This window comes from Micropterus dolomieu, linkage group LG13, assembly GCF_021292245.1.
Source record: "Micropterus dolomieu isolate WLL.071019.BEF.003 ecotype Adirondacks linkage group LG13, ASM2129224v1, whole genome shotgun sequence".
Lineage (NCBI taxonomy): Eukaryota > Metazoa > Chordata > Actinopteri > Centrarchiformes > Centrarchidae > Micropterus > Micropterus dolomieu.
In genome coordinates this window covers 1,118,143-1,133,266 of record NC_060162.1, presented here as the reverse complement: position 1 = coordinate 1,133,266, position 15,124 = coordinate 1,118,143, and the positions used below count along the sequence as shown (strand labels likewise).

Genomic DNA, 15,124 nt, shown 5'->3' with positions numbered 1-15,124 from the left:
ACGTGATTAGCTACTGTTCTGTGTGACCTCCTGTTAGAGAATAAGCAAATGCAGGATCTTAAAATGCTGGAGCAGGTTATCGTTTATGAATTTAAAGTATTGCAGGGGAGATAATCGGCTTCTAAATGTGCATTTGTTTTCATGAAGGAGCTGCTGAATCTGACGCATACTTCGCTTCCAAGCAAACCCACTCTCTCCAGCTGCCAGTCATCCGCTCAGTGTTTTTGTTCTGCATCAAACCACCTGTTAAACTCTTTTCTGAAGGCGTCGACAAGGAGCCAGCTCTGACCTGCTGTTCATCTAAAAACCAAACAGGTCTGTTCACAGAGGAACCAGAAGACTCACTCCTTCAGCACCACCAACGCCGGACACACCCTGCAGAGTGTAAACCGGGTCAGAGCAGGGATTTGTGCTGCTACGATGTAGGCCGGCACACACGGGCGGCGACATGTAGAGCTGTCAAAATGATCAGTTCATCAGTCAATACGATGTGCAGTCTTATGACCCCGATAACTACATCTTTAGAGGCGAATCTGATTGTTCCAGCGACCTCAGGAGGAGCCAGATGCTGGAAAGGCAGAAGGACTAATACAAAACCTTTGCTCCTATAGATGCAGTCTAACTCTTCCAGGGTCTTACCTCCTGTGATAAAGCAGCTGTTACTCTGTGTCACACTGAAGTAGCAGGAACAAAGCAGCTTCAGTTATTTCAACAGTACTTAGTGTTTTGTAGATCTGTAGCAGCTGCATTCAGAACTGAAATCAAGTGAATAAAGAGATAAAACGGAGTCGATTGTTCCACTTGATGTGCCAATTTTCTGCACCGGGCTCTGAAAAACAGCGCCTGAATACAAACTCTGATTAAAGAGGGTGAACGTGGGCAGGAGGACAAACTGTGTGACACTGTGATGTTTGATCTTATGAATACCTTTCAGACTCCGATACGCTCATCTGACGCTGTTCAGATCATCTGGAAAACGTGGCCTCCTGAAGATAAATGACTTCTAAATTAATCTGGTTCAACTGGAGCGTCTGTGACTCCAAACTGCAGCCGACCCGGATTCTGACTCTGTCTTTGAAACTGGATAATGTGGCTCTCTGCGGCCCGGCCTGAGCTCTGAACAAAAGAGTCTTCCAGGATATCCACTAATCCTAACAAGGAAGTATGACAGCAGCCAATAGAAATGTCATGCCATCCATAGCTACACCAGAGACCCGGTCCTTCCCTCAGATTGTTTTGGCAGTGGGACAGAGGCCGAGCCTGGAGGCGACATGCGAGGAGGCGTGTGTGTGTGCACGTACATTGTGTGTGTCTGGGTGGGGCTGAGCGCGGCAGTCAGGAGGGCTAGGACGCAGACGGTGTGTCTTTCATTTCCTACGACTATTTAAAGACGCTGTGCTAAGCCGGGGCCGCCGCTCCAAATGTCAGAGCGAAACGGCAGGAACACAAACACGCGAGCCGGCCGCCTACCTCGATGCTGAAGTACCCTCGGTCCACGTAGTCTCCGAGGAACAGGTAGCGGGTGCTGCTGGGGGATCCGCCCACCTCAAAGAGCTTCATCAGGTCAAAGAACTGCCCGTGGACGTCTCCACACACTGGACACACAAACACGTTGATTCATGTGTCTGTTATTTTAGTTTTTCTTATTTATTGTCAACAGATCTCATGTTCAGACCCAAACCTGCAACATGTCTGACTTTAAAAGGCTCAGTATCCTTTGATAGAGGATTTGTTTGGGTCTTTAGACTGGATTTGTTGACAAAGAGAAAAATGTTGAGTATCACAGAACAAACACAAAACAGCTTCAAACGTTTAACATCAAGATAAGTTTGGCTGAACGGCAGAGAAAGAAGAAGAAGCAAGCAGACAAAAAAAACAAAAACAACAATAAGTGAGAAAGGGAGGACGCAGGAGGAGATAAAAATAGTCAGAGGGCATGAGGGGAGGCTGGGATACCTAAGCTAAGCCACATGTCAGAGGGGGCAGCTGTAGAAATAGACATCTGAGACGGGGCGGATCTGTGACCCTGGCCGAGACTCCAGAGAGCACACACGCCGTCTTTGTCTCGCTTTAATTTACATCACAACATCTCAGTTTCAGGGGAAACCCGCCCCTGATATGGCGAGATGCGAGCGGCGGGAGGCAGGGGTTTACCTGTGATGGGGGCTTCCACTTCCAGCATGCATTTCTCCTGGCGGAGGATGGCGGCGCCCTCGTTGATGATTCGCAGGGCCGTCTCCTCCTCCAGCCGGCCCTCCTTCACCAGATGGGCCTTCAGCACCTCCACGCTGGGCCTCCCGTCCACATACAGGTCTTTGATGGTTAGGCGTGTACCGGGAGGATATGGCACCGCTGCAGACAGGAAAGAGACAGACGGGTCAAACGCTGATAGAGTTAGACAATAAAGAATCTAATCTAAAGTTCAATCTGAAGACAGACGAGATGTCTGTTGTTAAAGAAAGCTTTGAAAATGAGGATGTAACACAGGGAACATTCAGCAAGGACACAAAGCACATAACTGATCCTGGGTCGGGGAGTAATGTTTCAGCCCGAAGGTAAACAACTGACTGGGGCTGCAGCTAACAATCAATTTCACTATCAATTAATCATCTGGACTTTAAAAACAAGTGTCAGAACTTATTTTAAAATGTCCAGGAGACGTCCTTTAATGTCTTGTTTGGCTCGACCAACAGTTAAAAACAGAAGATATTCAGTTTACTGAGGCAGAAAACAGAAAAGCAGGAAATCTGAGACACCTAGAAGCTGGAACCTGAGAGTTATTGTTGTTTGAGCTTCACGATTCAACATTGAAAATAGCTGCTGATTCTTTTGACGAACTGTAAATGAATCCATGAAATGTTTCAGCCCTACAACATATAGCGTCCTCCCTGAAACCTCTGATCTGATACAGCTTCAGACCAACAAACAAGTCAACTGAAAACACAAAGAAAATCCTGACAAATGAACTCATCACCACTGGGCCAACTGCTCTGTGTACATAACACAAGCAGAAGTTAAATAAAAGCCTGGAAACTTTACAGTCAGAGTTGATCAAACCACCTGACGTCCATCAAACAGAGATTATTCACGTTTTTTTAACTAAATAAACAACAGACTTCTGTCACTTTGCCAGCAGAAGTTTGCTTTTTGTTTTGTTTTTCTGACGCGTCACGTTCAACATCACAAACCACCGTTAAACGGGGTCAGTAAACAGTAGAAAGCAGCACGGAGGCTGGTGAGGACGTTCGGGTGGTTGCTGGGTGGAGTCCGTAGACTGGCAGGTGAGTTTACGGACGTCGCAGTGCGGATACAAGGTCACAGCTGACGGCCTGTTCGCCTAGCATGCTAAATAGAGCTGGAGACGATCAATACCCAAGACTTCAGCAGAGTCATTTGATCCTGGAGTGAATGCCGATAGCACCCTTTCACACCAAAAGCCAGATGATAGTGGGGTTTTTATCCAGTTTGAATGGATCTTAGGAAAATAATCTGCACCTTTTTTCATTATTTTTTAATTAATTACTCATTTAAACACCGAACTAGCTGCTTTTATTGGTCTGACATTGTAGTAAGCTGAATATTTTTTTGTCTTTTGGACAAAAGGAGCAAGATATACTGATGTTTTAACGCACGGATGAATTAATCAAGTGGGCAGATTAATGGATAATAAAATAAACTGTTCCAGCCGTTCCTCCCTGTCTGCAGACTCGGCTGTGACGTAATCCGGGCGTGTGTTTGAATGTGAAGACAGTCTATCGTGACCTAAATGATCTATCAGACAGATTATACAGCAGCACGTCTGTGAGATTCCAGAGCCGATATATTCTGATGTGATTTGCAGAACTTCTCAGAGACTGTGGCGGCGTGTCGAGGCTCGACCTGAAGACAAAGAGTAACAGTCTGGCAGCACAAACACGCCCTCTGAGGAAATACCAGTTCTTGGAAAACACCCTTGTTCCACAGAAAGGCAGAAAGGAAGACCTGAAGGAACAGGTTGCGTTAGAGATCAACTGTTTTCACACCGAGACTGCCATTTGAAAGGCTGCCATCTTGTAATTGCAAGCGCCGCTATGCATCGTAACAAGCTGACGGAGCTGTTACAGACGACCCCACATTTTAATTTACTCAGCTGCGGCTGATTGTTTTTAATTCTGTCAGTTAGACAAACGACCAAAAAGGAGAAGATAAGAACTGAGTTTGAGGAGTCCTGTTCTACACAAATGATCTGTGTGAAGACCAGCGACACCAATTAATATCAGGCACGAGTCTATACAACACCGGGAAGATCAATAAAATAAATTCAGAGTGGGGAAATCTCTTTGCAGCTCTTCAGAGAGTCAGAAGCAGCTAACAAGTGATTATATTTTCATTTCCCATTTTAGACCCACACATCCAACCTCGTCGTTGTTTTATCATTCTGCAGAGACAGAGTCGTTCTCTATCACGTTACAAGACACGGAGGATATTTTATCACCAGTGCAGATGTCACTCATTAGCTAGCACGTTGTTTTCTTTCTGACAGGCTACATCGTTAACAAGCCTCCTCTGCATGCTGCTGTTAACAGAATCCAGAAGACAAGTTCTTTGTGTTTTACAGCTGATGGAGACGGTCAGCAGACACGTACATGGAGAGAGAGAGAGAGAGAGACAGGAAGAGGCGGGGCCAGCAGGTGCGTTCACAGCACAGGTGAAGGTGAGTGGGGAAAAGAGATTAAATTAGTGACACTAAAAAAAAAGATAAACGGGTGTAGAATGAAGCAGAATTAAAATGGTGCGATAAGAAATAAACTACTAGGAATAGAAAATGTAGCCTCCCCCACTAACACTGACACCTCCTCCCCCGCCGCCCACCACGCCACCGCCCAAGTTCTCAGTCTGTGGGAAACACTGGTTTGGTTTTGGGTGCTGCTAGTGTTTGCTGGCTAACCGTCCAGAGAAACGTTTGTGCAGAGCAGCAGAAAAAAAGAAAAAGCCTGTTTGAAACACTCTTTTGTTTTGCTTATATTTGGCTGGCTCCTGGCCACAGCAGGCACGGTGGCCAAGAGGGACAAAGTTCAACAACAAGCAGAAGACCAAAGCTTCTATTAATCAGTGGAATGTAAAATGTTTTTCACATTTATCTTACTCTGACTTATCTGCTGTAAATGAAGCGTCTGCATGGCAGGTGGAAACTTCGGGCCCTGTGAGAGTTTACCTAAGCTGATTACACTGCAAGCAGCTGAGTGTTTTGGCGCAGTTATTCTTAAACTTTCTCTCCGTCCCTTCAGCCGTGGAGGACTGTCGTTGGTTATTTGAATACCACTTCCTACAGTGGTCTGTGACGTCTCGTTTCACAACTGTGGTTTTTGTTTTCTGTCTTCACAAAACTGTCTGAGACGCCGTCTTCCTCGTGATCACCCCGTCCGATCAGACTCACATCTGCTGGTTTCCTCTGCTGGTGATAAACCAGTTCAGGAGCTCTCATGTGACTGGCTGAACGCATGCGACCTGGTTTGATTTCAGAGTTGCTCACTAAAGTAGACCACTGGGCCAGGAGAGAGCGTGTCGACACGAGGAAGCGTGTGGAGGCAGAGGACGGCAGGAATGTGTGTGATCGTCAGATTACAGTGATCCCACTTCTTTGATCCGCCTTCATTTGTCTGTATAAAAAAAACATTTTAGTACTTTCAGGTACTTGCGCAAAGTTCCTCAGTATACAGCTTGCATCATTTCTGTATGTCACCACCACAAACTGTTTAGGCAAATTCAGGGCTGAAGCTCAGGCCGAGCCCTGTGAGAACCGGATCTAATCTTTAAACTAATTTACTATAAATCTACATACAGGCCTGTACTTGTGGATGATATAGTATTAAACAAGGTTATTATTGTACTAAACATGTCTGTTTTTACTGTCCTCTACCTACAGCTGTCGCAATAGCCGCAATATTGAAATACAGCCGTAACAAAGGCCGTAACGCTTCAAAGGATGGAGGGGTGTGGGCCGACTTCACATCTGGAAGTCATGTTTTCTGTTGTTTTATTATTTTGTAGGCTAGCTAACTTGGTGTTAGCATGTTGTGCAGCTAATGTGGCTGGCAGGCTCTGTGATGTTGGACTAATATTGAGTACAATTAATCTAAATCTTATCAAATTACGGACTATTGCAATTTTCAAATCGCAGGAGGTGCAATATTTGTTAAAAAGATCATACATGTGTCGAAATACTAATTTAAATTAAACACTGTGGTGCTGCAGAGACGTCCCGGCCTACACATCATACTCTACAGACTTAAGAAAATATCCTTTAGTGCAGATCCTTAGAAAAATAATCACACCATGATCATATTTTCAGTGAAAATAAGAATAAAGATGTAAAAATAATTGTTCCCTTTAATATCACAATTGAAATATCAGTCATAATAATTACATTATTCGGCCCCAATCCTGAGGAACAGTAAAGATAAACTGTGTGAACGTTAATCCTCATTTAAAGTAAACTAATAACGGGTGTGTTTGATGCCTGCAGCGGTTTTTCGTGTTGCTTTTTGTGGATCTTTAAGTTAAAACAAAGTTGTGAGTTGTTACACAGAAGCCCATTCAGCTCTGCACCGCTGTGTGTGCGTTGCTGCTGTATGTAAATGTACTTGATAAACATGCCCTGAAGGTAACGACACGGCTGTGTGTGACAAAGACATGGCCAAACTAATAATAAAATAATTTGTGTAACTTTGACTAGCACCCTGCAGCGCTCTCGCTCAGACCATAAAGCTGCAGCTGGCTGGGCGGCGAGGTGAGATCCACAGATACAGCTCAACCTCTACCACAGTCTTTACGGCCCTCTACCGGCTCCATCATCAGCCAACGAGAACAGAATCATTACACGTGCCAGCTGATGCAAATGAACAGACTGATTCGATTACCATTGGTAACTAAAAGCCAAAAGGCCAGAGACGATGTGTACTGACCACACACACACACACCACACACACACACACACACACACAGCTGAACAGGATGCTGCTGCAGTGTCAGTCAGAAAAGGGCAGCAGTGATGAACTCGAACCATCAGGACGTCTGTTCGCCGTTCACCCTGAAATCATTATCCAGCTGATGAGAAGACTGAATGTCATTTCCATTACAGATTCGTCGTTTCGTCTATTACGGTCGTTAAATGGTTCAAATATCCCGTTAACGTTTCCCAGACAGAAAGCAGACATCTTCAGATGTCTAATAGTCCCAAAAACAAAAGCTGCTAAATCAATAAATCTGTTTATATAACTTACCAAATCAAAATGCCTAAACCCTTCCAGTCATATCATTTTAAATTGCTAACATAAGCAACTGAAAGACAACACCTCAGGCGCTCATCCTCATCCACTGACGTTGTTTACATAATGTCAGAAATCAGGGAGATCATCTGATAATGAGATCAATCACCAGCTGCAGCCCTGGTGTGGATAAAAACCTGGTTTGTTTTCCTTCCAGCTTGTTTGAACAGCAAGTTACCATCTAAACATGACTTTCTGTTGGCCACGAGCCACGCAGACTGCCGAGGTGTAGCCGGGTATTATGCTGTTAAATGATGAACATGATCGTCTTTGTAAAGGTGGATCTATGGCTGAGATGAGAGATGTTACAGGTGTACCTAATAAAGTGGCCACTGACTGTTTATACCAGCTGCTGCTCTCTATTACACTGTCCAGGATCGTATTTTGAATCACGTCTACTTATCCACAGGTTTTTCACGGGTCCATTTTGGACTTCTGAAGGCCACACAGATAAATGAGCCAACAAAGGGAATCTAGAAGCGGGTTGGACGGACGGGTGAAGCAAACAGCAGCTAGCCTACATCGTGTGTGTCGACTTCCTGACTGACCAGCAGCCTGAAGAAGGCGGCTTTAATTAAGTGACGCTCTCCTGCTGCTTTACACTCCTAAGCCTTCCTAACGCACTGAGCCCATCATACGTGGCCGCCCTTAACCCACAGACACAACATCACTAACCTGACGCTTAACTAAACACTGAGACAAGTAGGTGGTGCACAGGAACGCTGGACGCCAGTCTGCATAAAGACGCCACGTTCACGTGCACTGGATTCAGGATCATTTAAATCCAACAGTCACTGCAGCTTCTTATTCCTGATGCCTGATATCCATTTGTAGTATTTGTTTTGTTGTTTGGTTAAATGTTGTGTAGGAGAAACAGCGTGCGCCTCGGGACACATTTCAGGAAAATATTCTGAAAATACAGATAATTAGTACTACAGGCCGTCAAAGCTGCTGCAGCAACGACGACTGGAAGACAACTGAGGTCAGCTGAGCAGACATGTGACCCACGACCAGTTCATCACGCAGAGGTTAATAACAACGCTTCATACAGGAGACCAGCGCATGAGACACTGAGGTGCATTACCGTGTCCACATGAGACGGCCGTCCCTGTTAGAGACTCCGCTTCATTCACTTCAGTGCTAAACCACAGAGCTGTTAGAGTTACATCAGGCTTCATGATCAAACACAGATTTTGTTTCGTGTCTCCACTCGTCCACATGAGCGCTCTCTCTCTCTCTCTCTCTCTCTCTCTCTATGTGGGAGCCAGATCCTGTTTTAACCAGCGGTGTGTCACTGCGTGGGAAAACTAATAAAACAAGATGTACAATATTCAACAACAACAGGTTATTTTATTTAATCCAGTCAATATTTAACTCTTATAGAAACTACTGACACCGTCTCTCTGACTTCGTGCCAGACGTGTAGCGCTATTTGTTTAAGTACTGAAGCGCAACAAGGGTTACCAAAGTTCAATGAACCGTGGATTCGTTAAGACCCGCAGCTCATCGGTTTCTAACTTTCTGCACGTTTCAGCGCCGCTGCCGATTGAACCTCAGTGAGCATTTTACAGTCCATACAAGTGTCACTTATCAGCCAGGACTCTCATTGGTTAACACCAGCCCGAACCAACAGAGGCGAACCAGTACCAGCCAATCAGAGGAGGAGTCTGCAAACATCTGGTCGACAAAAATAACAGCTGTTCACCCCTGCCATGAAATTACATGTGTGTTGTCTTCCTTGGGGTTCTGCTGGTTTCACTCGAACACCCTAACTCTCAAATTTCACAAATCGTTCTGTTAACTAACTTATTTACCCGCCACTGTGGCTGGTACGTTCAGCTAATTCACCCGCGTGCGGAGGATGGCGGGCGTTAACTTCCTGTGTCCACGGGGTCATATCATATTCAGAGACTGGATATTTACTTATTTATAACAGACTCCTAAATATAACACCACATCCCCTTCAGTTGGCGAGGCTGGTCCTGATTTGTGTGAGCTGTAAACGCCGGAGAAAAAATAAAAAAATTGAAGAGTTTATCTGACAGGACTTCAGACACAAAAGGTTTGGGAACAGCTGACCTGCACGCTTAACTAAATAACCAGAAAGCTAGTTACAGGTGAGGTGTTGGAGCTCTAAAACACACCTGTACGAAACAGTTTCTGCTACTACAACTATTAAAATGTGTGACCCAGCAGCTGAAGTATGTGGAGAAGTGTTATTATAGAAACGTCTGCAGAGGGAATACAGCTGAAAGCCTAATTGGGTCACAATCTGACGGGTGACAGCATTTGGTGCAACACCGGTGTCACAAAATGTCATAATGGGGAACTGGAAAAACAAATATGCCAACCTGAAGAGAGAGAGAGACACTTGTATTCACTTAATCACTCTGTCCACTGTTTTCTCAATTAATCAGCTGATTGATTCGTCTCTAGACTGTCAGAAGAGTTTAAGATGATATCTACAAAATGTTTTGATTGACCAGCTGTGCAAAACCCCTAAAATATTCAGGTTACAGCTTTTTAATAAAACAAAGAATAGAAGGACATTGACTATTTTAGATGCTGCAGCTCTGTTTTATTAGATTAGTCGATCGAAAGAAATTTAATCGACAGCTATTTTGATAAATCGATTAATTATTTTAAAGCAAAAATGTGAAACATTTGCAGGTTTCATCGTCTTAAATGTGACATCCTGCTGCTTCTCTGTCATTTTATGACAGTAAATAAAGAGTCTTTGGATTTTGGACAAAAGAAGCAAACTGAAGACGTCACTTCTGGAAAATAGTGATAAGCATTTTTCCCCCCGCAATTTCTTGACATCTGATAGACAATAAAGTCTTTAGACTGGTTATCTGTCTTATCAGCCAAATGATTAATCAACTACTTGTGTCAGGTCTGCTGAGAGTTACGTAATGCTGAGGCATAAATATTTCATGCTTCACTATGGAGGACTCAAGGATCAGCTCTGTCTTGGACCAGGACCAACAGTCTCTTGGGGGGGAAACTGTTGGTTTAATAAAGTGTTAAAATAAAGTAGCTTAGTTGGAAAGTGAAGGTGTTAAATTCAGGTCAACACGCACACACCCTCCTGCATTCAACCACCAACAGTGCAGCGACGCATTTGCACCAACAACCATCAAATGTTTGGCGCCGACACGCCTTCAGACTCGTACCTGAGACGGACACAGGTGTTGCTCGGTGCACCTGAGCAGCGTTAACAGCAAAATGTCAAACGCACAACTGACATCTGGCACTCAGGGGGCAGCTAAAGCTAAAGCAGCTAACTCATTAGCTGCGCCGGATTGATTAATTTACATAACCTGGTTATCTCGGTCCCTTCGGTGCAGAGAGGCGGTTTAACGCACCGTGATCCTCTCAAACAAACAAACCCCGGCAGAGTAAATGAGCTGTTAGCGGGACTGTCCGTCACCCAGCGGCGCGTTAAGCTGCTCACATTTAGCCAACTAGCTCCGACAGCAGCAGCCGTGAACTTCCTGCACCGAGAGGGGCAACGATTAAATAAATGTCACGTACCTTTGATGGGTCGGTCCGTGGTGGAGAGTTTGTTCGGGTCTTTCGCCGACATCCTCCCTCCTTGCGGGCTGCGGGTCGGAGAATTTGCTAAATTCCTGACTAAACTTGCTAAATTCCTTACTAGCTAGCTAGCTAGCTGGGGTGAGCTAGCCGCGCTAGCTAGTTGCGTGTCAGCAGCGGCGGCAGCAGCAGAACCGAGCCGAGCCGAGCCGAGCCGGACTTAAACCTGGCTAAGGGGGGGAAGGGAGAAGGGGGAGATGTCTTTAACTAACAGATTAAAGCTGGTTCCTCTCCCTCTCTGCTGTGCGGTGCCTGGCCGCTGTCAGTGTCCGCGAGGCGGATCGATTGGTCCAGGAAACGGCCCGTGCGCCGCCGATGAGTGCGTGCGGGAGCAGCGCGCGGTGCGTCAGATCATATCTCAACTTTATCCCTTTATTCTGGGACGAGCTGCATCTGTTACAGGCCGCTGGGCTCCGCTCTGCTGTCGTGATCCGATGTGTCGTCCAGACCCTCTGTCGGATTACAATAATCCGCCGCAAGCGGATTTCCTACAACATGGCTCGGCGGCGCGGGGGCCGCTGGGTAGTGTAGTGTTAACGCGAGATCAATGCGCCGCGTTCACTGGGTTTACCGCAGCGGCGGAGTAAACACGCACGTCTAATGACTGGTTGTCCTTAAAAATTAAAACATACCTTATTTTAAATACAATAAAGTCATTTGTTTTTTACGTATAGCCTGGACACGTTTCACATTGGCCTACTGAACCTTGTGATTATTTAGGACTGTGTAAAAAAAAGGTGTAAATACCACACAAAGGCTGCTTGTTAGTAAAAGGCCAGTAGTTACTTCCTCTTTTACTGTGTTCACGTGCTTTTCTTTGCCAACTACTTTAACTAAGTGATGGATAAAATAAATAAAAAAACAAAACACTTGTTTTTATCTCTACATCCCTGCTTTGTTAATGTCTCTAATCTTGCTAATTTGAGCTCCTCCTCTGTTCACATTTATTTAATTAATTGCTGTTTGTTTATCTTTATCTCTCTTGTTTTTCAGTGTAACTTACTTCTATTGTCTGCTGCTATGTTTAAGTGTGCTAGGCATATAGTATCATTCCCACCAGTATTAACTGATTTCTGGTTTGTTTACATATTCCCAAACTTGTTTGCATATTTTCCTAATTTTCAATAAAAAACAACAACACAAAAATTCCTTTAACGACTGAATTTCTTTTAGAATTCATAATTCATAAAATGGGCCATTCTGTATAATGAGAACTTTTACTTTCTGTACTTTCAAGTATATGTTGACGCTAATACTTTTGTACTTTTGCTGAAGTAACATTTTGAATGCAGGACTCATAGGCTACTTGAGTATTTGAATATTACCTCTTGGAAAAAGGAAAGGTTTTGTTTTCACATGGTGTGAAAAAGTTAAACGAATGAAAAAATAACATGTTTTTTATGTTTATTCCAATCTCCATTCTCAAATTTGGCATATTAAAGTCGCCATGCTGCCAGTTATCATGTACATGTATTTCTAGAAGATCAAGGAGAACAGTGCTAAATAGCCCAGCCTCTAATTTGTCTTTCTATAAAACTACATTAAACTGCATTTTGGAAAGAATTTCCCCTTTTAAAATTGACTTGCCCATGAACTATTGATCCCTTTCCAGCAAAACACAAGAGCTTTATTTGGGTTCTCTGATTGTTGACTTCCTGATTCAAAGAGATGTTAAATTGTCAGATTTTCTAAGGAGTTTGGCGTCAGGTCTGTCACAGCATCTGTTTCAGTTTCACAGACAGGTTTGGATGAACATGCTGCTCCTATCAGTAATAGCTAGTGGTCACCAAGACTCTTCAGCATATAGAAAAACTAAATATTAAAACATAGGTGCTATGTTTGTCCATATTTCTACAAGACACAAGAGGTGAGCACAATGACTACAGCGCCGCCACGTGGACACTGATCAAACTGCTCCAAATATACATGTGTTGACCATGATGACAAATATATATTTTGTAACTTAAAAGCTAGAATATTCAGACACATCAATGGACACTTTCTTTTGTTTTCTTCTTGTTTTGGTGTAGAGAACAAGAAAAACTGACCTTATTCTAAGCGTACTATTCCACTACTGTACATTCGTACCCCACATTCAGTATTTACTGTAAATCATTCCCCACACACAGACATTCCTACTGTACATACTGTATAATCCCTACAATAAGCACATTTGCACAACTGTACATATTTTATTCATACCGTACTGCCATAACCTGTTCATAGCCTCTATTGACCTGTAGCTATAAATATTCATGTACAAATATATTTATATTTATATATCATTCAGACCTTTCACTTGTACAATAATGTATCATATTCTATTTAATTACTGATTAAGCACTTCTGGTTAGATGCTATCTGCATTTCGTTGCTTTGTACCAGTGACTAGTATTCAACAATAAAGTTGAATCTAATTTAGTTTTATTCAGTAGGGGTATTATTTTTTTAATAAAAAGGTATTTGTTTTTAGGTTCTTTTACCAATATTTTGTCTTTTTTGAACAATAAATAAATAAATTAAGTACTACTGATTCAAAAAGTGCTTATAGATGGATATAGACATAACACAACACGCCAGAAACCTTGAAGGAGAGCCACCTCAGCCCCCGCCGGAAGACAGCTCTGATCACGGGAGACAACTCAGCCAAGAGGAAGAGCCTCCACCTCCCTCACTGAAAACCAACAGTGAGGATTCAACATCTCTGCCCTCCAATCCCCATCTAGGTCACCCTTATCTCCAGACACCCTTTCTCCCCTCTCCCCACTGATCACATGGAAGACCTGGTTAGAGCTGGGACCAACTCCCATTTTCCTCTACCCTAAACCTCCCTCACCGTTCACCTCCACCACTGGTTCTAAGTCCTCCAGGTTTGACACATGTGTCACACATACAGCGCCCAACTCGTCCTCCCGCTCCGCAATGGCGAAAAAGCCCAGTAAGCTCTGTCTGATATGTGCTGGGTCCAGGCTACAAGGAAAATAGCACTCATGACTCTTCCCAGGACAAGCCGGGGCCCAGTGTGCTGGTAGTCTTCTCCATCCCTGTCTTGACAGGTAACAGAAAAAGCACATTGAATGTGTTAAGAAACAGGAAACACTCAACAGATCCTGCAAATTTAGTATTAATTCCTCGTCAGCCGCAGCCTGTTGAAAAAAGTGGGCCAGATAATGTTTTTAACACACTATAATTAGCTTTGTTAAACGTTAGGTCTTTGGCAGGAAAAACATTTTTAATCAGTGATTTTATAATCACTCACAATCTTAATTTCATGTTTTTAACTGAAACTTGGTTGGACCAAGATAACAGTGCAGCTGTCCTTATCGAGTCTACCCCTCCCAATTTCAGTTTTATGAGTGAAGCTAGAGTGCATAAGAGAGGAGGTGGAGTTGCCATTTTGTTTAATGACTCCCTCCAATGCAAAAAGATGTCTTATGGCAATTTTGCTTCTTTTGAATATGTAGCTCTTCAGCTGAATTCCTCTTCTCGAGCTATTTTTCTAAATATCTACAGGCCCCCTAAATACTGTGCAAACCTTTTTTGATGACTTTGGTGAACTGCTGTCTATGATCTGTATTGACTTTGACTGTGTGGTTATTGTTGGTGATTTTAACATCCATGTTGACAACCCCCAGGACAGAGGGACTAAAGAACTGTGTTGTGTCCTTGATAATTATGGACTGACTCAACATGTGACGGAGCCCAACACACAATAAGGGGCACACTTTGGACTTGGTCATCTCCAAGGGTCTGGACATTTCCAAGGTTGTGGTGACTGATGTTGCTCTCTCTGATCATTCCTGTGTTTTCTTTGAGAGTGCTATCTGCGTGCACACAAATGTACAAAGAGAGGTGATCACAAAACGGCATATCACTGAAAACACTAGTGAAAAATTTATTGAGGCTTTCTCCTCAACACCTGCCCTCTCACGGGTCTCAGTCAATGAGCTTATAGATAATTTCAGTTCTAAAATTACAAATGTTATTGATGCCATTGCACCAGCCAAGGTGGAGGTGGTCTCTGGTAAGAGAAGATCTCCATGGAGAAATGCCACGCTGGTTAGAACTCAAAAAAGAGAGTGTCGAAAAGCTGAACGCAGGTGGCGGAAAACAAATCTCCAAGTTCATTATGACATCTATAAAGAGAGACTTCGCATTTATAATTTAGAGCTGAGAAATGCAAGGCGGTCCTTCTTCTCTGACATCATCACCAAAAACAC

General features: G+C 43.7%; 1 protein-coding gene across 1 annotated transcript in view; it reads right to left on the bottom strand.

Annotated features, from left to right (window-relative positions):
- The window catches only part of ppp3ccb (protein phosphatase 3, catalytic subunit, gamma isozyme, b), a 28,157-nt gene extending 16,748 nt beyond the window's left edge, over positions 1-11,409 (bottom strand). Inside the window, exons 1-3 of the mRNA XM_046066977.1 lie at positions 10,845-11,409; positions 2,155-2,352; positions 1,471-1,595 (exon numbers count right to left, since the gene is read on the bottom strand). Coding sequence (XP_045922933.1) covers positions 1,471-1,595; positions 2,155-2,352; positions 10,845-10,896 — 375 coding nt within the window. The 5' untranslated portion in view covers positions 10,897-11,409. The remainder of the gene's footprint in view (positions 1-1,470; positions 1,596-2,154; positions 2,353-10,844) is intronic.
- Between the last annotated feature and the right edge of the window lie 3,715 nt (positions 11,410-15,124).